Source organism: Zonotrichia albicollis, chromosome 11 (genome assembly GCF_047830755.1).
Source record: "Zonotrichia albicollis isolate bZonAlb1 chromosome 11, bZonAlb1.hap1, whole genome shotgun sequence".
NCBI classification, from domain to species: Eukaryota; Metazoa; Chordata; class Aves; order Passeriformes; family Passerellidae; genus Zonotrichia; species Zonotrichia albicollis.
This window is the reverse complement of record NC_133829.1, coordinates 17,481,310-17,505,598: the sequence shown is the minus strand read 5'-3', so window position 1 is coordinate 17,505,598 and position 24,289 is coordinate 17,481,310. Positions and strand designations below refer to the sequence as shown.

The 24,289-nt window shown below is 47.0% G+C and overlaps 1 protein-coding gene across 9 annotated transcripts in view; it reads left to right on the top strand.

The window, feature by feature from the left end:
* Positions 1 to 24,289, top strand: part of NEO1 (neogenin 1) — a 185,162-nt gene that overhangs the window by 143,060 nt on the left and 17,813 nt on the right. For 8 of the 9 annotated variants that reach the window (XM_074549631.1, XM_074549632.1, XM_074549634.1 and 5 more), the window contains exons 11-19: positions 878 to 1,016; positions 5,872 to 5,921; positions 6,506 to 6,650; positions 9,380 to 9,490; positions 13,186 to 13,380; positions 13,963 to 14,058; positions 15,024 to 15,247; positions 19,485 to 19,623; positions 22,032 to 22,139. In XM_074549631.1, coding sequence (XP_074405732.1) covers positions 878 to 1,016; positions 5,872 to 5,921; positions 6,506 to 6,650; positions 9,380 to 9,490; positions 13,186 to 13,380; positions 13,963 to 14,058; positions 15,024 to 15,247; positions 19,485 to 19,623; positions 22,032 to 22,139 — 1,207 coding nt within the window. The remainder of the gene's footprint in view (positions 1 to 877; positions 1,017 to 5,871; positions 5,922 to 6,505; positions 6,651 to 9,379; positions 9,491 to 13,185; positions 13,381 to 13,962; positions 14,059 to 15,023; positions 15,248 to 19,484; positions 19,624 to 22,031; positions 22,140 to 24,289) is intronic. The other variant, XM_074549628.1, reaches the window with a different exon arrangement.

The following is a 24,289-nucleotide window of genomic DNA, read 5'->3' as shown; positions in this document are numbered from 1 at the left end:
CCATCTGAGTGCATACCAGTATCATTCCAGCTTTAAAAAGCAAAGGGAAGAATATTTTTCTCAGCTTTTGAATATTTTTTTACATCAGTTTTTGAATAGGGCTGTTGCCCTTTTTAAGTCTGCATCCCTCTATATCTATTATATATGTCAAAATCTCTGTATATATAGATATATAGTGATAATATTATTGTGATATTATTATATATTATTATTTATTATTGTTGTTGTTGTGATATTATTATAGTGATAATATATATAAACAGGACCAGTGTCCATGTTAGGATTTAAATAGGACAGGGAGAATTTTCTCCTGGAAACTCAGAGCTGGCATCCTCCCAGGTCCTGGCTGTGCCTGAAGGTGACGCAGAGGTGTCGCTCCTGCTGTGGGTTCTGCAGGAACTTTATGATGCCTTGTGAAGGCTGACCCAAAACAGAGATTAGATGGAGCTAAAGAATAAAGTAGGGATTTATTAAGAGGCCTCAATAGATCCACCTTGGGCAGCACAACCCAAAATGACTACAGAAAAATGGACAACTGGTCATGGGGTCTGTCACATTTATAAGTTTTGGCCCATTTGCATATTGGAGTTAATTATCCAGTTATAGCTTTAGCCCATGCAGTCCCATCCTTCTTGTTTTTTTCTTTTCAGTCCATGTTGTTTGTGCCCTTGGGCCTGAGATTTGGGTCATTTGTCCTTGGTGCCCAGCTAGAGCAGGAATTGTTTTGTCTCCCTGCTCTGTGCACAGAGCTCACCATCCCCTAACATGAGCCCAGACCCACACACACTAGAGCAGCACAGAATGTGAAAATATAAACCCCAAAACCTGAGGCATGAGCAGACTGAGCTGACCTTGCTGGGGGTGTTGTTGGGCACAGGACGTGGACGTGGCAGGGCTGTCCCACACGCTGACAGGCCTGAAGAAGTTCACCGAGTACAGCTTCCGCGTGGTCGCCTACAACAAGCACGGCCCCGGCGTCTCCACCCACGACGTCGTGGTGCGCACCCTGTCCGACGGTAAAGCTGCTCCTCTCCTTGCCATTCTGGGGGTTCCAGCAGTTATCTTAGCAGTGATATTTGTGCCCCACAGCTGGGAGAAATGATGAGGGGGACTCTGAGAATCTCTGCTGCTCAGAGTGACTCTGAGATACGTACAAGCTGCTTTTTCCCAGCCTGGCTGTCAAAGAGAGTTAGGATTTTTGTGTTCTCATTCTCAAGGTTGTTTATTGGTTCTTATCTATTAAATTCTTTCTCTGGCCTGCTGAGGTCTGTCTAGCAGGTTGGGTTGAGGCACACTGGTGTTATCTTTTTGTATACATGTACATTATTTACCATAACTTCCCAATACCTATCACCTGTGTTAGACACTGAGCGTCTACTCTAAACCCATCCAAAAGTGCCACCATCACAGCAGAATATGGAGGCCAAGTAGAAAAAGGAGAAAGGCTGGACACACCCAGATTCCTCCATCTTACCCCCTGAACCCCCATTCTAAAAACCCCAGAAATCAAATTTTTCAGCCTGTGATAAATTCACCATCATTCTACTTAAACTCTTTTGACTTGTAATTCTTCATATAAAGGTTGGTAGTTCTTTTTCCATGGGTCAAGATCAAAGGCACAGGGGGGTCTTGGGCGCTGTGCCAAGGTCTCTGAGCCCCCTGTCAGGGTCTCCAGTCCTCCAGAGCTGTCAGAGGAATTTCCTGGTTCTGACAGGGGACTCCATCTTATCAGAAGGCTCATTAATTATTTTATTATACTGTCACTGTCATATTTTCTGAAAAATCCCTTCACCAGGATTTCTTCTCCTGGGGAGCTGAGAAGCCTCAGAGAAGAATGAAAACAATAATTATCTGATTGCTTCTCTCTGTTTTGCTGCTTTGGAATGTGATTGGAGATTGTTTATCCAACTGGTGGTTGTTTGATTGGTTTCATGTGAATTGTTCTGTCTTAATGACCAATCACAGCCAGCTGTGTAGGGACTCTGGAAGCAGTCACAAATTTTTATTATCATTCTTTGTAACCTTCTGTCTGTATCCTTTCTCAATTCTTTAGTATAGTTTAGTACAGCATTCTTTAATATCAGTACATAAAATAATAAATTAGCCTTCTAAGAACATGGAGTCAGATTTCTCAATTCCTCCTTCATCCTGGGGACCCAGCAAATACCACATTATACTATATTATTCTATTCTATATTACTTTATATTATATTACATCTAAACTGAATCTGCCAAGCACTCACCTCAACTGCCCAGAATCTTGTGCCTGTCAGCTGACAGTCCTGGCACACACACCCAGATTCAATTGGCCAGTGAATCAAAACACTCACACCAGAATCCAGGCATCAGTTCCCTTCAGGTAAACACTCTTCCACCATGCATTCCACTTGTGAATAACACAGGAGCAGTAAATGAGATAAGAATTGTTTTTTCTTTCTGTGAGGTTCAGAGAATATGAATCCCAGAAATATTCTTGGGAAGTTGTGCCTTGCTTTTCTCTGTGCAGAGAAATGTGGCTGCATTATCTGGCAATTTCCGACAAGTGAATCTTTAACCAGACCTTTATGGGGTTTGGTCGTTGTTGCACGTGGTTGTTCAGGGTCAGAATCCCCCTGGAGGCCTTCCAGAATTGACTGAAGGAAAATTGCTACACCTGCAGAAGGGTCTGGGATTGTGATTCCAGAACAATGGTGTCCTTCATTCCAGCATCAGCCATTTATTTCATGGGCTATTGAGCCTATATTGAGTGTGGACAGAAAAAAAAAATACACTGAAGGCACCAACTTAAAATTATTTTCTAGGTTCTCTCACATATGAGCAGACTCTTGTTGTTGGAGTGGTTTTGTTTTACTTGTGTTTGCTCTGCAGCACAGACATTGTTAAAGCCATTGAGAGCAGGATGTGAGGTCAGTATTTTTATAAGGCAGATATAGAGGTGATGTGAGCAAACAGAGATGCATGAGCAACTGCAGAGTGAGCAGAGTTAGTGATAACCTGTATTTGTTAGAGAGAAGTTTATATAGAAGAACCCTCTGAGGGAAAGGGAGCAGAGGCTGGATCTTCTCCCCAGGAGTGACCAGGAGCAGAGGGAAATATTGTCCCAAACTCTCCCTGGGTCCAGCTTTGCTTCTGGGACACTTCCTTACTCTGGGTTTTTGCTAATTCAGTTCCTCCTCCTCGAGACCCTGTCAGCATCTTCTTGAACCCACACCAGCTTTTATCCTCAACATCAAAAGGGCAAAGGTTCCACGGATAAAAATCCCCCTTCCTCTCTGTTATGCCCCTGCTCTGTGTTGGGGTCCCTTGTTGCCTGGGGCTGTGCTCCTGAAGGAGGGAATTACACTGATTGTTCCTCTGTCCCACTCCTCATTCTGTGGACCTTTGCCATGGTCTCCCTGGTTCATCCATTTTCCAGATTCCAAACACACAGGAGCAGTTGCCCATTTCTCCTGTGGAAGCTGATTCAACCTTCAGAGCCCTTTCTTGAGCTTTTCTCCAGGTTCCTTTTCTGCTTTGTTTTAAAAACTCAGGTAGAGAGGACTACAATGGTACCAAAGGTGTAAGTGAGGCATTAGTGGTATTTGAGGAGCTTTTTGGGTTTTTCTGAGCACCAAGAGGAGTCAGCCTGAGGTCTTTGTGCAGTTCTTCACCACAGGATCACCCCTGGGATCTCCCCAGCTCATCTCCCCCCTTCTTCTTGCTCTGGCCTTTCTTTCAAAGAGCACTTCCCTCCCATCCCCTCATTGCTTAAAAGTGAAGGGATTTCCCTTGAAAGACAGAGAAATCCCTATTCAGATCCTATTCTAGCTCCTGCTTTCTCAATTTGATGCTGTTTTGTTACTTTGGTTGGTTTGGTGGAAGTTTCTGACCCAGCAGGTGCAGTTTGAGTGGTTCCATTTTAGTGCTGGCACCACTTTGCCACCTCTGGTACCAAAATAAACTGGGAGAGGTTGCAGAGGTGTTGCAGCTGTTTCATTCTTCAGTTCCTTGAGAGTTCCTGGGTGGATAAGCCTGGCAAGAGGCTGCTGTTCCCTGTGACTCTTCCATAATCCCCTTCACTGACACTGCAGTTGGAGAGAGCATGGGAATCCTTTGGAAGGGTGTCCAGGACACCTCTCCTTTCCCTCCCCCTCACTACCAATGCAAGGAGAGACTTGGTGGCCTTACCTTTGTCTTCTTCTGCCCTACCTGACCATTTGCTCACTGATTTCTCTAAAGGGCTGCCAGCTCCTTGATTGTTTGAAGAATTTATTATTAGTTACAATATAATTTTGAAGTTTTCCTGGAGTTCTTTCTTCTCCAGCTTCAGTTTTCACACTTAAGCTATAGGTGCTTACTTTCTAAAGCTCTTTGAAGGATGTCATCTTGCTTCTTACAGTCTCATAACCCTGGCAAGCTCTCAGATCTTTCCAAAATGATGCACATTTTCCTCCCATGTTTTCCTGTTGTGATGTCCATGTTCCCTGCAGGGATTTCTCCCTAAGCTTCCTTTAGCCCTGATTTAACAAAGTATCTGCATTTTTATGTAGGTTTTTGCTCCTAATCTCTTACAGAGCCTCGTTGCAGGGATAACTCTGCTGGTATTACCATTTGAACCCAGGTTTATGTGCTGCTCCTGAGGATTGCTTCTCCTCTCCTGGAATTCCTGATCAGGGATTACAGCTGGGAGTGGACTCTGAGCCTCAGAGCCTGATTGAGGCCCTTCCCTCACAGCCTCAGAGCCATCAGCCTGTCCTGGTGCTCCTCAGGCTGCTCTCCATGTGCTGTCCCCTCCAGGAGATGCCTTTGCAGAGCAGCTGTGCCTGCCCCTGGATCCTGCAGTGTCCCAGGCCAGGCTGGATGGGGCTTGGAGCAGCCTGGGGTAGTAGAAAGTGTCCCCACATGGCAGGGTGGCTCTTGAGGAGCAAGGAAAGCTTGGCTTTGTATCCTCTCCTCTCCTCTCTGCTCTCATGCCCTTAGCTCTCCATCCTCAGCTGTGGTGATTTCAGGCTGGGCTGGCCAGGGAAGGCAAATCCTGCTCCTCTCCATTTCTGCCATGGTGGGGTGGGTGAGGGCGGTTTCACCCCATCCTTTACAAACTCTTCTTGCACTTCATGCCCTCCCTGGGATGTTCCTGTGGCTGGGCTGAGCTATTTGGAAAATGAGTTCTGCAGGCTGGAGCAGTGCTCATCCCTCTTTATCCCTGTGCTCCTTGTGCTTCCCTGGAGCCTCCCCTTCCTGCCAGGGAAGCCTCAGCTCTGCCCAGGGTTTTTCTTGCACTCCAGGGTTTTTCTTGCACTCCAGGGTTTTTCTTGCACTCCAGGGTTTTTTCTTGCTCCCAGGGTTTTTCTTGCACTCCCTTTTTGCCTGGATTTCACTGCCATGGGGAGTGAGTAAAGAACAAGCAAAGAGGGGCAGTTCAAAGGCAGCCCCAGTGTCTGAGATGTCCTTCACCTCCTCACTGTCACAGGCCCTGGGGACTCAGAGGTTCCCTGTTACAGAAAATCAGGATAACAAAACCCAGGCCAGAAATTTCAATGTGGGTTTCTCTAATCAAGCAGTGTGTTGAGGAAAGATTTGCCTTGGGAAGGAGCTGGATGGGATATTTCTCTGAGAGTTTGAGAAGTGCTTTTAAAAATAAACCACGTTTTATTTAGATAGGTGTGAAAATAAAGACTTGAATCAAGAGTTTTTTCTTCAAGATGAAAATACAGAACCCTCCTTAACCATTCACTATGTCAGAAAGAACCTGTGGGAGGATTGGTAGTTTTTTTATGTGCTGCTTAAACCAGAATGGTTTGTACTTCCATAGCAAATGAGAGCAGAGAGTAGTTGGGTGTGGAAATGCAATATTTGAAAGTTTTGGGGTTGTAATTCCTTTAATGTTTCCAGTCCCCAGTGCTCCACCCCAGAACCTAACGCTGGAGGTCCGGAATTCCAAGGTAAGCTTGGAGCATTTCCTGCTGCCAATGGGTAAATAAAGGGTTGGGAGGGGTCTTAGATTGGGGCTGCTTTGGGTCTTTTTTTCCTCCCATGCAGCTTTTGAGCTCTTTATGGAGAATATTCTGATATTTCTGAATATCTAAATGGCGAATATATTTCTGAATATCTTTATGGAAAATATCTGAATGGAGAATATATTTCTGAATATCTTTATGGAGAATATTTGAATGGAGAATATATTTCTGAATATCTTTATGGAGAATATTTGAATGGAGAATATATTTTTGAATATCTTTATGGAAAATATCTGAATGTGGGGCTTGGAGGAGCTGCAATCCAGCTGTGGGCTGGCTGTGTGGGATGCAGTGACAGTGCTGATGATGGGAGGGATTTAATGGGGCTGGAAGGATCAGAGCTGGAATCCCTGGGCACACACAGAAACATTTCTGGAGTGCCTTGGGCCCTTGAGAAGAGAAAATGAAATATTTGGCCATTGTACCATTGGAATTGCATGCAGAAATTATTTTTTAAAGCTTTCCTAAAGGCTTTTTTCCCCACCACCTGCCTGTGCTGCCTTTCCCAGAGCATCCTGCTGCAGTGGCAGCCCCCTCCTGCCGGCACCCAGAGCGGGCAGATCACGGGCTACAAGATCCGCTACCGCAGGGTGGCCCGCAAGAGCGACGTCACCGAGAGCGTGGCGGGCACCCAGCTCTCGCAGCTCATCGAGGGTGAGCAGCACTGCCCTGGGCTGCCTGGCTATGCCTGGGGGCTCAGGGTCCCTTAGGGCTTCTGTGGGGTCCTGACATCCCTGGCTGTGTTTGGGGGCTCGGGGAGAGGATCCCACTGGGTTCCTACAAAGTCCTGTGCTCCTCAGGGGTGCCTGCCTGTGTTTGGGGGGTTCAGGGACAGGATCCCATAGGGTTTCTGTGCAGTCCTCTCTTCCCCAGGCGTCCTTTGCTGTTTTTAGGGGGCTCAGGGACACGATTCCATGGATCCCTGTGCAGTCTTGTCCTCCGTGGGGTCCCTGGTTGTGTTCAGGGTACTCAGGGACAGGATCCCATTGGGTTTCTCTGGGGTCCTGACATCCCTGGCTCAGGATGGCTCAGGGATAGGATCCCATTGTGTTTCTGTGGGATCCTGACACCCCTGGCTGTGTTTAGTGGGCTCAGGGACAGGATCCCATTGGCTTCCTGCAGAGTCCTGTGCTCCCCAGGGTGCCTGGCTGTGTTTAGGGGGCTCAGAGACAGGATCCCATTGGGTTTCTGTGGAGTCCTGTCCCTTCTGGCTGTGTTTAGGGGTCAGGGCTAGAATTCCATTGGGTTCCTGTTTAGGGGCTCAGGGACAGGTTCCCATTGGGTTCCTACAGGGTCCTGTCCTCCCTGGGGTCCCTGGCTGTGCTTAGGGGTCTCAGGGACAGGATCCCATTGGCTTCCTACAGGATCCTGTGCTCCTCAGGGGTGCCTGGCTGTGTTTAGGGGCTCAGAGACAGGATCCCATTGGGTTCCTGTGGGGTCCTGTCCACCCTGGGGTCCCTGGCTGTGTTTGGGGGCTCAGGGACAGGCTCCCATGGGGTTCCTGCCCTGGAAGACAAACAGAAGCAGCTCCCAAAGGAGCTCTGGGGTCCTGTGGGCTGCAGGTGGTGCCTGGGGCACGGTGACCTGATTGCTAGCCCTGATTTGGCCATGGGTTTGCTAAGTGGACTGGATGATTCCTTATAAAATGTTTGTAAAAGGCCTGGAGAAGGTGGCTGGGCACATTGTGTGCCCAAATACCAGCGATGAAGGTGAGGAGGAGGAGGGAAGAGGAGCAGGGGCTGGGCAGGGCTGGCACAGGCACCTGGACCCAGCTCTGAGCCCTGGGAATGGCTGACCTGGGGCATCCATGGAATGTTCTAGAGGGAATGCCTTTCATCCTTTTGTGCACTTAATCCAGCCCAGTCCCTCACTTAGTGTCAGTCACAGCAGAGCAGTGCATGAGAGCAGGAGCAACACTACATTGTGTTCCTGTTTCAAATCTCTGTAAATGAATACTTGATCAAAAGAGAAGACACTGTGAGATTCTGGAAGAGTTTCTAACAAGATACTCTGATTTTTCTCAGCAACTCCAGCTGTGACTTAGCAAGTCTCAGTTTTCTCACAGAATTGAGATATTCCTGTAATTCCAGGATATTTCTGCCAGCAACAAAACCTGCTGGAGAGGTTCAATATACCAAATTTAGAGTTCCTTTTCACAGTGCTCTGAGTTTTTAGTACAGATTCCTACATGCATAAATCAGGTGTGTGAGTTTGCTCTCCTGCTGCCTCTGTGCCACCCGCAGGTTTGGTGATGGTGGCAGTGTTCCTGTTCTTAAAACTAATTAATTAAACTAATTACCAGCCCTGAGTTAAAGCCCGGCTGCCAGCAGGCCCTCCCAGTTCCTCCCAGCACTGATGCTGGGGGGCAATGGGAATGGAAGGCTGGATTATCCATGGTTCTGGGTTTTAACTGGGATCTCTGGGAATTGCCAAGGTGGTGGAGCTGTGGGAATTGTTGGGCTGATGGAGCTGTGGGATCTCTGGGATCTGTGGGAATTGCTGGGTTATGGAGCTGTGGGATGTGTGGGAATTCCCATCCTGATGGATCTGTGGGAATTCCTCTCCTGATGGGTCTGTGGGAATTGCTCTCCTAATGGAACTGTGGGGATTCCTATCCTGACAGAGCTGTAGGAGCTGTGGGAATTCCTGCCCTGATGGAGCTGTGGGATCTCTGGGATCTGGGGGAATTGCTGGGCTGATAGGACTGTAGGAATTGCTGGGCTGATGGAGTTGTGGGAATCCCTGTCCTGATGGACCTGTGGGAATTCCTGTCCTGATGAACCTGTAGGATCTATGGGAATTGCTGTCCTCATGGATCTGTGGGATTTGTGGGAGTTCCTCTCCTGATGGAGCTGTGAGGATTCCTATCCTGATGGAGCTGTGGGATCTGTGGGAATTGCTGACCTGTGGGAACTGTGGCAATTCCTGTCCTGATGGAGCTGTGGACGTTGCTGGGCTGATGGAGCTCTGGGATCTGTGGGGTCTGTGGGAGTTCCTGTCCTGATGGAGCTGTGGGATCTGTGGGATCTCTGGGTATGCATGTCCTGATGGCGCTGTGGGATCTGTGGGAGTTCCTGTCCTGATGGCTCTGTGGGATCTCTGGGTATGCATGTCCTGATGGCGCTGTGGGATCTGTGGGAGTTCCTGTCCTGATGGCTCTGTGGGATCTCTGGGTATGCATGTCCTGATGGAGCTGTGGGATCTGTGGGAGTTCCTGTCCTGATGGCTCTGTGGGATCTCTGGGTATGCATGTCCTGATGGAGCTGTGGGATCTGTGGGAGTTCCTCTCCTGATGGATCTGTGGGAGTTCCTGTCCTGATGGCTCTGTGGGATCTGTGGAGGTTCCTCTCCTGATGGCTCTGTGGGCATTGCCCATCCTGCAGGTTTGGAGCGGGGCACTGAGTACAGTTTCCGCGTGGCCGCCATGACCATCAACGGCACCGGGCCCGCCACCGACTGGGTGTCAGCTGAGACCTTCGAGAGCGACCTGGACGGTGAGAGAGAGACAGCCCTGGGCTGGGACAGAAACATGGGGGGACATTCACTTAATTTCCCTGAAAAATGGGGGATCCATCCACTTCATTTCCCTGAAAAATGGGGGATCCATCCACTTCATTTCACTGAAAAGTGGGGGATCCATTCACTTCATTTCTTTGGAAATGGAGGATCCATTCACTTCAGTTCTCTGAAAAATGGGGGATCCATTCACTTCAATTCAATGAAAAATGGGGGATCCATTGACTTGATTTCCCTGAAAAATGGGGGATCCATCCACTTCATTTCCCTGAAAAATGGGGGATCCATCCACTTCATTTCCCTGAAAAATGGGGGATCCATCCACTTCATTTCCCTGAAAAATGGGGGATCCATCCACTTCATTTCCCTGAAAAATGGGGGATCCATCCACTTCATTTCCCTGAAAAATGGGGGATCCATCCACTTCATTTCCCTGAAAAATGGGGGATCCATCCACTTCATTTCCCTGAAAAATGGGGGATCCATTCACTTGATTTCACTGAAAAATGGGGGATCCATCCACTTCAATTCAATGAAAAATGGGGGATCCATTCACTTGATTTCACTGAAAAATGGGGGATCAGTTCAGGGCTGTGGGGACTGGGAATTCCTTGATCTCTATGTCTGTTGGCCCTTGGTGGATGTGACACACCCTTGGAGCTGCCAGGTCCCCACAGTGGGCAGAGCTCTGTACATGGGCACCTCACTGGGCACTGGAATGTCCCTGAACTGGAGTTAGCAACACTCAGCCAGAGGACAGCACCAGGGTTAAATTTAAATTTCAACTGGGCAGAAGGAGGAAGAAGAAAAATAACCTTTTCTTTCTCTGTTTATTTTGTCATTTAAATTTTTTTCACCTCCATTGCAGGAAATCTGACTTTCTACACATTCTTTCTCTTGAATAAAGTAATAAAAATTGACATTTAAGATGACATAACATGATATTCATATAACTCTGCACACACCTGTGAGATCTGTGTGTGCACACTGTGTTTCTTGGGTTTCTTTCTTTAGAAAGCTCATATGAATAATTTTAACATATGCAAATGAATTTACAGCTCATCTTGCATTTCTTAGGCTCAACAGACACATGAGGCATCATTTCTTTTTATTCCATGGCTGCTTTTTGAGTTTAAACAGCAGAGAATTCCCAGGAGAGTGCCATAGATGTAAAGGGGAGCAGGAGTGTTACAATTCCACTCTGGAGTTGGAGCAGGTTCCCCTGAGTGCAGAGCAGGAGTGTTGAGCAGTTGTGCAGAGTTTGTCCCCAGGGCAGTGGAAATGTCACCTCTGGTGCTGCTCTTGGAGCTGTGCTGTGTTTGCTGGTTGGGAGCTGGAGCTGCTGGGCTGGGGGCCAGGGCTGTGCTGTGATCCTGCTAATCCTGTTGTGGTGCTTTATTAAATGTTTGTAGAGAAATGCAGCATGTTCCATTAAAGAGAAATCCCTGCAGGAAGCACAAGTCCTTGATTCCATTTGGAGTGGGGAGCTCTGTTTGCTGGTGCAGGGAATTATCCCTAATCCACGACAAAAGGATTGATTTCATTTTTGAGAAGTGAACCCAAAGTTAGGGACACTCCAGGGATGGGTGGCAGATTGCTTTTGGTTCCACTCAACAGTGAGACAAAGCCTCTTAGGAGAAATATTAGGGGCTTACATTGTGAAGTGTTCTGGAGTTAGGGATCCACATTCTGTGTCTCTGTGGGGTGGGGTGAGACTTGTGTTGCTTTGGGGGAAGGCTCTGAACATTTGATGTGGACACTCTATTTTCTGTGCAGTTCCTGCTTATGTTGTATGAGTTCTGGGAATCCAAGGATCCAGGCAGGGACAGCTGTAGGACAAGGGAGGAGAACCCTTTGCAGTGCAGTTCTTACAGCTGTGGAATTTCCTATTTAATGCCACAACCAGCTCAGGAACTTTTCTTTTGTCACCAGAAAAGTGATGGAAAATGTGTTATAGTAACTTCTTTGGGCCAGGTCTGATAAGCTTTTGGAAGCCTATAACACATCTAAGATAGCTCAGCTACTTTTGGAGGCATCCAAATCAGCAGGATGGCTTTTGTTGCAGTGTTAGAAATAAAAAGGTTTAATAAAAGACAAAATAACAAACAGAAAAACCGAGCTAGGTGCTAGATGTTCTTGCTCCTGGTAAAATTATCAAAGCAACCCCCAAATCCTTACAGTGCCAAAAATATGACACATCTCCACGAATTAACCTGGTGAGAGGAATTTAAGACTTGATTTCTCATTCCAGTAATCCATAGACTCTCCTACTGCTATTTTAGAGCTCTGGGATGGGGCATTTTTTACCAGGGCAACCCTTCCACCTTCCCCCTTCTCAACAAGGAATTGTATCTGGAAACACAGCTGGAAACACAGCAAACTAATTTCTTTGTTCTCTTTTTTTTCTACTAAATTGCCTAGGCAGGACTTTTTGACTTCTATTGAATTAGCTATCTTTAAGTTTGAGATGAAGTCCCCCAGTCCTATGAGGTGTCTTTTCATTAACAGAGGAGGGGAACTTCTGGGCTTCTTTCCTTTTAAGGGGACAAAGGATAGTTTTGTCACTCCATCAACAGAGGGCACATCCCTACACCTCACCTTTTCTATACACTTAAAAACAAAGCGGAGAAGGGAATATAAATTTTAAAAGTTTTACTTTTGAAAAATTCTTTTCCATGTAATTACTGTAATACCCACAAGTAAGGAATAGGATGGAATTGAAATTAGATTAATTTGTGGAGGGAAAGGATGGGATAAAACTGGGTGATGACATGGGCAACATGGATCTGCCCAAACACATCTGATACAAAAACCATCCTGACCCCCTAAGCTTCAGCACAGCTGTGCTGCCTTTTGAAGGGTCAATCTCTTGGAATGTAATGTTAACATTCTGCTCTTGGAGCTCTTTGCTCTCTGCTGCACCCCAAAGTTTCATTGTGCTCATTCCAACACACACAAGTGCTTTATTTGCCCTTCCTGCCTCCTGGGCTCCCTGGCAGTGCCTTGCTTTGGGAGAAGGCCTTGCACTGCCTCCCTCTTGGGGCTTTAGCTGCTCACAGTGACCCTGAGATGTGTCACAAAGTCTTTTTTCCCAGCCTGGCAGTCAAAGAAGGAGTCAGAACTCTTCAGTTCTCGTTCTCAAGGTTGTTCATTGTTTCTTATCTATAAAATTTTGTCTCTGGCCTGCTGAGCTCTGTCCAGCAGGTCAGACAGAGGCACGCTGACCACCCTCAGGGTGATGTTATTTTTTTATACTAAAAACTACATGTGCATTATTTACAATAACTTCCGAATAGCTATCACCTATGTTAGACAGTGAGCTTCTACTCTAAACCAATCCAAAATTGCCACCATCACAGCAGAAGATGGAGGCCAAGTAGAAGAAGGAGAAAGGCAGGACATGCCCAGATTCCTCCATCTTGTGCCCTGAACTCCCATTCTAAAACCCCTAAAAATCTATTTTTCACCCTGTGACAAACTTAATTATTATTCTGTTTAGTCTTTCATGACTTGCAGCTCCTCATACAAGGTTGATAATTTTTTCGTGGGTCATAATCATAATCACAGGTGCCTTGGGCTCTGTGCCAGGGTCTCTGAGCCCCCTGGCAGGGGTTTGGGCGATGCAGGGCAGCCAGAGGGATGTGCTGGGTTGTGACACCCCCTGTCCCTGCAGAGAGCCGCGTGCCCGAGGTGCCCAGCTCGCTGCACGTGCGCCCGCTGGTCACCAGCATCGTGGTGAGCTGGACCCCGCCCGAGAACCAGGACGTGGTGGTCAGGGGCTACGCCATTGGCTACGGCATCGGCAGCCCCCACGCCCAGACCATCAAGGTGGACTACAAGCAGAGATACTACACCATTGAGAACCTGGGTGAGTGCCCCTGGGCCCCAGCCCCGCTCCTGAGCTCTGCACTCCTGGAACAGCTCCCGTGGGAGCAGCAGCCTGAGCTCAGCGTGCTCCGTGCGGAGCTGCGGGAGAAAAAGGGACTGAAATGTCACCAGCGTTCACTGGTGGCTGCTTTAAAAGGAAAATAAAGATTCACCCCTCCACAGAGCTCTCTGTGGGAGGTGAAACAGTCTGAGAGTGAGAGAAACAGCAATATTGGGAATTCCATCAAATCAGAGCTTTGAGTCATTTTGGTTTTGTTGTTCTGAATTGTTTTTCTCACTCCTGATTTTGCTGTGCTTAAAGGTAGTAAAGGCTGTGCTGTAACCATAGACTTGAGCTGTGCTGTCCCTGCCCAGGCAGGGGCTGGAATGAGATGGGCTTTAAGGTCCCTTCCACCCCAAACCAGTCTGGGATTCTGTGGCCATGAGCAGAAGGTCTGTGTGGAGACTTCCTCAGCTCAAATCACATATTCCAGTTCAAAATTAAAATGTGGAACAAAGAAGGTATGGAGTAGCAGAAAGCAGGATTTGTTTGCTGTGCTGATTTCTTTTCTTTCCCCTTCAGATCCCAGCTCCCACTACGTGATAACCCTGAAAGCCTTCAACAACGTGGGGGAGGGGATCCCCCTGTACGAGAGCGCCGTGACCCGGCCCCACTCGGGTGAGTGCTGCCCCCAGCTGGGCTGGGCTGATGGCAGGGCCCTGCTGCCTGCTCATCCCCTGCTCTCTGTCCCTGTCACTGCTTGGCCTTGCTCCTTCTGATAAACCCCCTAAATTGGGCTCATTTAAGTTCCAAACTCACCTGACAGCTACTAATGGATGTTCTAACTCCAGTGTTCCCCCTGCTGAGCACAGCCCACGTGGGTGCAGCTCTAAAGGCCCTGGGCCGGGGGGTTATGGCCTTTTGCACTGAAAATTTTTAATATGATGCCTGTGTTTGCCTTGTGTTCCTCTGTTGTCACTCACACTAAACAAAATCTGGGCAGTTTTTGTTTTGGATTTGTAATCCATAAAGGGTTTAAGCAGAAGAATGTGCAGGTGATCTGTTGCCATGCTATGGCTCTCTACCAGCCTGCTGGTACCACTGGGATTTGGTGGAGGTGCAACACTTGGGATTAGTCCTGATGAGCTGGAATGCTTTGAGATTCCCCAGAGGATGCTGGAATTGCAGTTTCACAGTTACTGCAAGTTGGTCTCTCACTGGAGCCTCCCTTTGAGGGTGCCTTTGGGAGGTTCCTGGGTGTTTGGGAGGTGGCACCTGCCCATCCAGAGTCCAGCTCTGTGTCCTCCTCTGTTTCCTGGGACAGGACTCAGTGACACTCCATGCAGATGAAGTTACAGTGACTGAGTGTTTGGGGTTCTCAGGCCATGGTTGAGTGCCCTGGGCACTAATTAGGGCTATGCCAGCAGGGATTTGTTGTCTTACTGTCTGGAGGAGGGAGGACAATGCAAGAGTGATGTTATTGCCCAGTCTAATGTCACCTATTAACTCTGGCTTTTCTCTCTTTCTCTCCATTCCTCACCTTCCATCTCATTGCACTTCCCTGCATCCCCTTTTTTTTTTATTTTGGTTGACATTAAAATGCCACCTCCTCCCTTTTTAATTCTAAACCCCGGATTGGGCAGACACTTCCGAGGTTGATTTGTTTGTTATTAATGCTCCATACACTCCAGTGCCAGATCCGTCTCCCATGATGCCCCCGGTGGGAGTTCAGGCTTCCATCCTGAGCCATGACACCATCAGGATCACTTGGGCAGACAACTCCCTGCCCAAGAACCAGAAGATCACGGACGCGCGCTTCTACACCGTCCGCTGGAAAACCAACATCCCCGCCAACACCAAGTACAAGGTACTGAGGGCTGGGAGCTGCCCTGCCGGGGTGAGGCACAGCTCTGGGAGCACTGCTGGGCTCTTGGAGGGGCAGGATCCCTCTGGTTGCATTGACAGGACAAGCTCTGGGAGCACTGCTGGGCTCCCTGGAGAGGCAGGATCCCTCCAGCTCCAGGGCACGGCACAGCTCTGGGAACTCTGCTGGGCTCCTCGGAGGGGCACATTCCTCCAGTTCCACTCCCAGAGCAAGGCACCGCTCTGGGAGCACTGGGGGCCTCCTTGTAGAGGCAGGATTCATCCAGCTACACTCCCAGCTGAAGGCACAGCTCTGGGAATGCTGCAGGGCTCCTCAGAGGGGCAGGATCACTCCAGTTCGACTCCCAGTACAATGCACTGCTCTGGGAACTCTGCTGGGCTCTTGGAGGGGCAGATTCCTCCAGCTCCACTTCCAAGACAAGGCACAGCTCTGGGAGCACTGCAGGATTCCTCCAGACCCACTCCTAGGGCAAGGCACAGCTCTGGAAACTCTGCTGGGCTCCTTGGAGGCAGATCCCTCCAGTTCCACCCCGAGGGCAAGCTCTGGGAACTCTGCTGGGCTCCCTGGAGGGGCAGATTCCTTTCCCACAGCTCTGGGAGCACTGCTGGCCTTCTTGGAAGGGCAGGAGCCCTCCAGCTCCTCTCCCAGGGCAAGCTGTGGGAGCTCTGCTGGCCTCCTTGGAGGAGGCAGATTTCTCCAGTTCCACTTCCAGGGCAAGCTCTGGGAACTCTGCTGGGCTCCTTGGAGAGGCAGATTGCTCCAACTCCAGGGCAAGGCACAGCTCTGGGAGCACTGGGGGCTCCTTGGAGGGGCAGGATCCCTCCAGCCCCACTCCCAGCTGAAACGACAGCTCTGGGAACTCTGCTGGGCTCTTTTAAGGCAGATCCCTCCAGTTCCACCCTGAGGGCAAACTCTGGCAACTCTGCTGGGTTCCTTGGAGGGACAGGATCCCTCCAGTTCCACTCTCAGGGCAAGCTCTGGGAGCACTGGAGGCTCCTTGGAGGCGCAGATCCCTCCAGCCCCACTCCCAGCTGGAGGCAAAGCTCTGGGAATGCTGCTGGGGTGAGCCCAGGGGCCTTGGAGGGCCAGGATTGCCCTGCTCTGGTGGCAGCAGTGCTTTGGTGTCTCCTGGAAGGAGCTGCAGCTCTGGGGTGTTGTGGCAGAGCTGCTCCAGGGAGGGAACAGGAATTTCCAGAGTTGTGCACAGTGATGGTCTGAAGCTTCCCCCTGCCCCAGTCTTGGGATGGGAGGTGTGGGCTCCCCTCTGGACAGTCACTGAAGTTGCCAGGGCTGTGTGACTGCATCCCCTCACTGAGCCATGCAGGGAAAACAGATTTACCCCCATGGTTTGGGGTTTCCTTTTAGAGCCTTTTCACTTCCTACAAAGCTAATAGGGAACTTTTCCTATGGGAACTGACTGGCTTCAAAATACACAACAAAAATTTTATTATATCCTTGCCTTCCTCCATTTTCATGTGTTTTGATTTGGAGACTGGATTTGGGGTTTGGTTTGGTGGTTGGTTGGATTTTTTTTATTAATTTTCAGAGTTACCTGCAGGGCTCAGAGCTGCTGACTGCAAATTTCACATGTGTAATGAGACTCAGAGGAACTGGTTGTTAAAATACCCAGCCAGTGGAGCTCCCTTTATGCTCCTGCAGAGCCAGCTTGTTATAATCCAGATCTTTTCTTTATTGAAATCAAAAGATGTAAATATGTGTGTATTCCTCCTCTAAAGGCTTCTGAGCCACATTCCTGAGTCATGTGCAGAGGGTGTCTCAGGAGTGGTTTAAATAAAGCTGCAGTTTCATTAGCTAATTGCTTAAAAGAATGAAATAAAATAGAAGATGGAATAAAACAGTAAATTTAAATACAACAGGAATAGTCCTGTTGTTCCAGTGCTGGTGGTCAGTGGGCAACAAGTTTTACTGTGGCCAAAACCAACACAGAATGATGGAATTTAATTTAAAATTACTCAGAAATGTAGAAAGGATTTGCCTGAATGAGAGAAGTGTGAGCAATTTGCTCCAGTCACGTGTAACCTGTGGTGTCTGGAAGCCCACATCCTGCTTTCCTCCCCTGGTTCCTGTTGGAAATGCTCTCCTGCCCTGCTGGATGTTTTTTGGGAGGTCAGAGCCCCTCTGCACTAACAGGGTTATTAGAACTCTGTTTGCTCAGAATTTTAGACTTTCTGTGCTGTCAGACACTGACCCCCAAATAATCACTACATTTAACCTGCAGACATAAAAAAACTTCCAAAATTGAATAACAGAACTAGAATTGTGAGTGTATAGTTTAAATAGAAGTGTGTAGTATCACATAGCAGAAAACTTAAGAGTTGAAAGTTTTAGAATATAGTTATATATATAAAGCAAGATGAAAATTTTAGAAGCTACTTTTTTACCTTCTTCTTCATGAATTTAAGTAGTATTGTGTAATTAGATTAAAAAGTCCACATTGCAAGACTCAAGTAGTTAGTAAAAATAATTTAAGTATCATTTCTTAATTAGACAGTTTATCCTTAAAAGACCTTATAAAGAGAGAAATAAAGCTCCAATTTTTTTTACTTTATTAGTGAAGCACTGTAAAACTCACAACTTATAAAAGTGTAACAATGGAGCAGTTTCCCAAAGCCCCCTTGTTGGTGTGTGAGGTTGTCCTGCAGTTACCTGGGATCCATCAGGAATCAATAAAATTAAACATTGGATCTTTTAGGACTGCATAAAAGATAATAGAGTAATATTTATGGAGTTTATTTCTAGCAGGTGAGCAGGGTTTGGTACTGTGGGATAGGCTGGGATGTTAAAATAATGAAGTGCTGTTAAATTGTGGGGTCTGACACTCCAGGGAGGCTCAGGTGTGTCATTTACACTCAGTGGGATGCACAGGGAAACTAAAAGATCCCCAGATTCAAAGCCAGAGATGGAAACCAGAACTTTTCACCTGTAAAAGGAGCCCAGCTGCCACATCAAATAATCCAAATATTGGAGTGCTTCAATACTGCTGGGAATTGCAGCATCCTGGAGAGGAAGAGCTTTTTGGGTTGAGGCAGCTGGGAATGCCAGATGGGAGGGAAAGATTCCTGCCTTGGACTTGTCACTCCATCCCTGCACGTGGACTGCACTCCCCAGGGAGCTGTGCCCCTTCCTCCAGCTGTGCCCCTTCTTCCAGCTGTGCCCTTCCAGCTGTGCCCCAGCCCCTCAGCCACAGTCCCACCCTCTCCAAACTGCACTGAGCCTCACCAAGGACAGGCTTAAAGCCAATGGAGGGGTGAATTTTAATTCATGTTATGAGTCTTTGTTGTCTGGCCACAGACAGCAAATTCCTGCCATCCCTTGGATCAGCATTTCCTGAACTTCCATCCCTTGGAAGAAAAAAGCAATGAAGAGATTGGAGATCTCAGGGTTTCTTTGTCACTGCTGGAGCCTTCAGGAGAGGTGCCTTTGCCTTGCAATAAATCAGCTGCACTCAGGGGTTTCTGGAGGCAGTGGCTGCTGCAGTTGTTGTATAGCCCTGTCAGATCCTGCAACAACTCCTTCATTCTGTGTTAACAGCACAGGTCAAGGTGGGGAACATACTTATCTGTAAATACAGCTTTCCCGCTTTTCCATGGGCCTCCAGCACATTCTGTGGGTGCTGAAGCCATTGATAACAAATACCAGATCTTTAGAAATGCTGAATTACAAATTCCACTATGACCCACGTGGAGTTTCCTTGTTTAATCCTAAATCACCATTTTTTTCTGAAAAGAATCTACATTTTAGCAAAGCTTCATTCTCTTCAAGTCTCACAAGTGTGTCTTCAGTTGGTTGTTTATTACATTTAAGGTTGTTCTGGAAATTCCAGCAGGGATCTGGGAGGCAGCTCCAGGTTCCAAGGCAGGACTGTTCCTTGCTGTGCTTTTTGTTTTCCCCAGCCAGAAGAGTTAATGAAATGCTGTAAACCAACCCCAAGGTAAACAGGGGTTTAACCACTGCAGAACAAGTGGGCCCTGGCCCTTGGATTGTGTTTTTTTTCATTTCTAATTGACTGCTGCTAAGTGCTCCTGCTGATTGCAGCATTTCTAGTGGAGGATAAACGTTGATATTTGATTAATGAATTTGCACGCCGGAGAAGAAGCAGCCCTAATTAATGACTGTGGTTATGGAAATGCTGGGAGCAGGGGCTGGGGCTGTGTCAGGGCTGTGCTTTGGGAAGTGCTGACCCTGCTTTCCCTTGCAGACTGCAAATGCCACCACCCTGAGCTACCTGGTGACGGGGCTGAAGCCAAACACCCTCTACGAGTTCTCAGTGATGGTGACCAAGGGCAGGAGATCCAGCACCTGGAGCATGACAGCACACGGGACAACCTTTGAATTAGGTACTGCTGGATATTCCCAAAGAAACCTCCACCTGAAATGGTTCTGCTGATTAACACTTGCTGGGGGGGGTCTGAATAGTTCAGGCAGAAATTCTGATTAAAAAAACAACAACATACTTGAAAATTGCAAGGGATGATTGCAGGAGAATTTACATCAAATTACAGAGAAGTCATGAATAATGTACCACACTTCATGGGCAGGAGAGAAGAAAGTCTCACAAAAAGCACCTCAACAGCAAATACAAAGAAAACACTTCAGCAAATAATAATTAAAATGTGCTGTAAATGTGATGATAATTGTTACAGAGTGAGAAGGTGCATGAGCAAATGAAGACAGAAAAATCAAAGTAGGCATTAAGACATCCAGATGAGCTCTGAATTCCTGTTCAGTGCAGAACAGAGCAGGGTTTGAGGCTGCCAGCAACAACTCAGGCCCAGGGAGGGACTGTGAGGGCCAGGCCCTCTCCCTGACCTGCCCCTCATTAGCTCTTCTTACCCTGCAGTGTTAAATGAACTTTGGGCAATTAAATTTACTGCCTATTATGGGAAGGGTTCTCTTTAGATGGACTGTGGAGGACAAGAAGCCCAGAGTCCAAATGAGCCCAGAGTTCTCCTTCTAAATTAAAATACAGCCAAGAAATCAATCATGCAAACAATTAGTGAGATTTTCCAGATAGTCTATAGTAGCAATTCTTTAATTTCTGCTTCAGAAAAAGCAAACCCAGGATAAAATCTGAAATCTCTGAAGTCCCAGTGAGCTTCAGTTGCTTTTGAAACCATTGTGATGGTTTTGGGTGGGAATGCCATGGTGTGGGGCCAGCTCTGGGCTGGGGCTCCTTTCCCATTCCACATGAAACACTGCATTTGGTGTTTCTGCTGACACGTTCAATCCTCAGCCATAACTCTGCTCTGAGTGCAGGGACTGTAAAAGCTGCACAAATAAAGGGTTTTACATGAGAATTTGACACAAAGCCCCTGAGCAAGGGCACAGTGCAGGAGGGCTCAGTGCATTTAAACAGGAAGGCTCAGGTTGAAGTGCTTGGAAGGGATATTTGCAAATATGACCCAAAAGCTGGGGAGCTAAGGAGAAAATTTGAAACAGAAATTTTAAAAAAAGGCTAAATATATTTTCTCATAACAAATCTTATGATTTATAATACTGGCCAAATTCCTGAGTGAGTGGCTCATTATTTTGGGGTACTCCTGAGAAGTTGTACAGGACTTGCTCCTATAAGGAGAATAGGGAAATCTGGGCTCTGTGTTGTCTGTGTGTTCCTGATCTTCTGTGGGCTACTCCTGGTTTTCTATTTTTGTTTCCTCTGAATCCTTTTTTAACATATTTGGGGCAGTAGTTACAATAATTCCTGGGCTTTGGCTGTCCCTGATTTCCAGCTCATCATCACAGGGATAAATGGTGGCCATCCCAGAGGATTTATGCATGGATTTCTAATAGGTCACCCACATAAACCTCTGGAAAAGCAGAAATTTCAGTGCTGCTGTGGCTGTATTAAACACCCAAGGTGGATTTACTCTGGGTTGCCCCCTCAGGAGCCTCCTGGATTTCAGGATGTGGCACTGCAGGGATGGTCAGTGCCCTCTGGAGCTCACAGCAAGGATTTCAGCTTTCTGCTGGAGCCATTTGTGCTGTTTCCTGAATTCTTGGCAGGAGAGGCTGATGGGAGAAGGAAAACTCTCCCCTCCTTTCTTTCCCTCAGTGCTGCTCTCTGGCAACCCAAGGGAAAAGGTTGTGTTCAGCAAATCCTTCTGCTTTGAGACACTCTGAGGTGCAGATGCCTCCCAAGTTACAAATCCTTCCTCAGGAGCTCAGTGAGCCATTGCAGGTTTGCCCAGAGGTTGTTCCCAGAGCAGCTGGGGCTGTTCCATCCCTGGCAGTGTCCCAGGCCAGGCTGGGACAGTGGCAGTGTCCCTGCCATGGCAGGGGTGCCACTGGATGGGCTTTGAGAGCCATTCCCAAACCATTCCGGGCTGGTAGAATTCTGAATTTCCTTTGCTCATTGGGATTTAAGGGGCAAATGGGCACTGCTGGGTCTGAGTCCACCATAAACCTGGGAACAGGGAGATGTTTCAGAATATAGAAATATCTATATAGAATATATCTTTCACAAAATTTGGAGGATTTTTGGGATGATTTGTGAGAAGTCAGTTGTGCAGATTTTTGAGGGTGCTCAGTCATGGATCACATCTGGTGCCAAAAGTGCTCTGGAAAGGGGGAACTCCATCTGGGAGGGAGGCAGTGAGGGGGATTTATGGCAGTAAAGAGAATAACCCAAATATACAAAACAACCCAAATATAATTGTACTCCACATCAGATGGGGATCCAGGCCCTGAGCTGGCTGCTCTGTGGTGTGACAGGGCAGCCCTTGCTGACACTCTGGCTCTGTTTCAGTGCCAACCTCTCCCCCCAAGGACGTGACTGTGGTGAGCAAGGAGGGCAAGCCCCGCACCATCATCGTCAACTGGCAGCCGCCCTCCGAGGCCAACGGCAAAATCACAGGTGGGCACCAGGGCCCTGGGGCTGCCAGCTGCTCTGCCAGCCTCAGGAGCTCCCAGCCACTGCTTGCTGCTGTCCTCACCCACATACACTCACATCTGAGCTAACTGCAGTGGGAAATGCAGCTGGAAGTTAAATACCTCCATAACCTCTGTGCTGTTCTAATAGCAGCCTCCAGCAATGCCCCCTCTGGCCCATCAGAGGTTTGTTTAGGAGAGGCTATCCCCGTGCTCTTTGTCATCTTTGTGGCATTTTTGTGCCACAGAACAGACTTGAGAGCAGTTTCCTGTTCCCCTGACAGAACCATTAGGAGTAAACTGTTATTTGCCTTTAACTGCATCACTGCCACACAGGATAAATCACTTTCCAGACAGTAATAATTACTGATTCTCTTCTATAATTTCTGTTCAGATTCCTATTTGGAAGGGCTTTCTGAAATAATCACTTCAATTTGAATTTGTTTAAAGCTGAAATCAGATTTGAATGGCAGTGTGTGGTTTTGGGCCTGAGCTCAGGATTAACCATGGTGCAGAATCAAACCTGGGACACCTGAGTGGGCAGGACTGGAGCCCAGGTTCTGCACAGGAGACTAAAACTGATGAAATCACTGAAAAGGCAGCAAAATGTTTCCTCTCCATGGGAAAGGAGGATTGGCTGGAGACACAGGAGCCTTTGCTGGAGGGATTTGGCTGCCAGTGAGGGGCACAAACGTCTCACACTGAGGCACACCAGGGAGGGGACAGAACTACAGAGAGCAGCATTTACCTTCACAGGGCTGGCAAAATTACCCCATTGTCCAGCTCCCAAATCCCCTGGCACTGAAGGAAACCCTTGGAACAGAACTGCTCAGTATTTATCAGCTTTTGCACAAGCAGCAGTTAACAGCTTAAAAATGAGCTAAAATGGTGATTCAGGGCTGAGCCTGAGTGCAGCAGGTGCCAGGTCCCCTTTCCCAGAGCCCGTTTCCAGCTCCCCTTTCCCATCTCCATCTCCCCTTTCCCAAACCCCATCTCCAGCTCCCCTTTTCCAGTGCCCACACAGTTTTTGGGATGTGAGGCCCGAGTGCCCTCTGCTGGGAACATCCCCATCAGCTGAGGCACTAATTAATTCCTCATTAACTCACTCTGTGCTGTCAGTGATGCCAGAATTCTGAGTGGTGATGTCATTCCAGGGCCCCCTGTCCATGGAATTCTGAGCTGGGCCACTCTGGGTCCCACATGCTCAGGCATCATTAGGGCTGCTGACTAATTAGGGCACTCTGAAATTAATTCAGTACTTGTGCCTCTAGACTCTTATAATGCTTTTAGCATCTATATAAAAATTTATTTATTTATATATTAATATATGTTATATAATACATATTTTATGTATATATTCTCTACAAATCTACAAAAACATCTCCCACATTTAGATATCTTGCAGATGTAGAGATATATAGATAAACAACAGATATATATAAAACAGATATATAGTAATATAAAAATTTGTATTCCATATATGTTACATAGAAAATAAATACTTGAAGCTAGATACAGATATAAATAGTGATACAAATATATAAATAGTAAATATATATATAAATATATATAAATATATAAATAGTATATTAAAATATATCATGTATATTGTGTTATATACAATATATATTAAATACAGATTCAAGTATTTATTTCTATGTGTATATAAATATATAGAGGTTCAAGTATTTATTTTATGCTGATCTGTGTTTCTTGTATAAAATAGTTATAAAGTTTTTACTGCATAATGATTGGTGACTTCACTGTATTTTTATAACAGAACATAAATCCTTCCCATACCTTTTTTTCTGGGATGTGCAGGGCAGCCTCAGTTCTCTTCAGATTCTTGTTGCCTTTGTTAATACACTGAAAAATAATGAAATAATTACAAAACCAAATTGTTGTGCTGTGCATGAGAATGTTTTGTTATTTTAATGTAATTTAAATAACATTCATTTGTGGTGTTGTGAGGTTTTTAGGACGAGGTGAGAGATGAGAATTTGATTTTAAGTTTTTTAGAAGATTGATTTATTATATTATGATAAATATAATATAGAAAAAAGAAATTATCTATTAAAACTATACTAAAAAAGAGAAAAGAGACAGAAGGTTAGACAAGAATGATAATGAAAACTC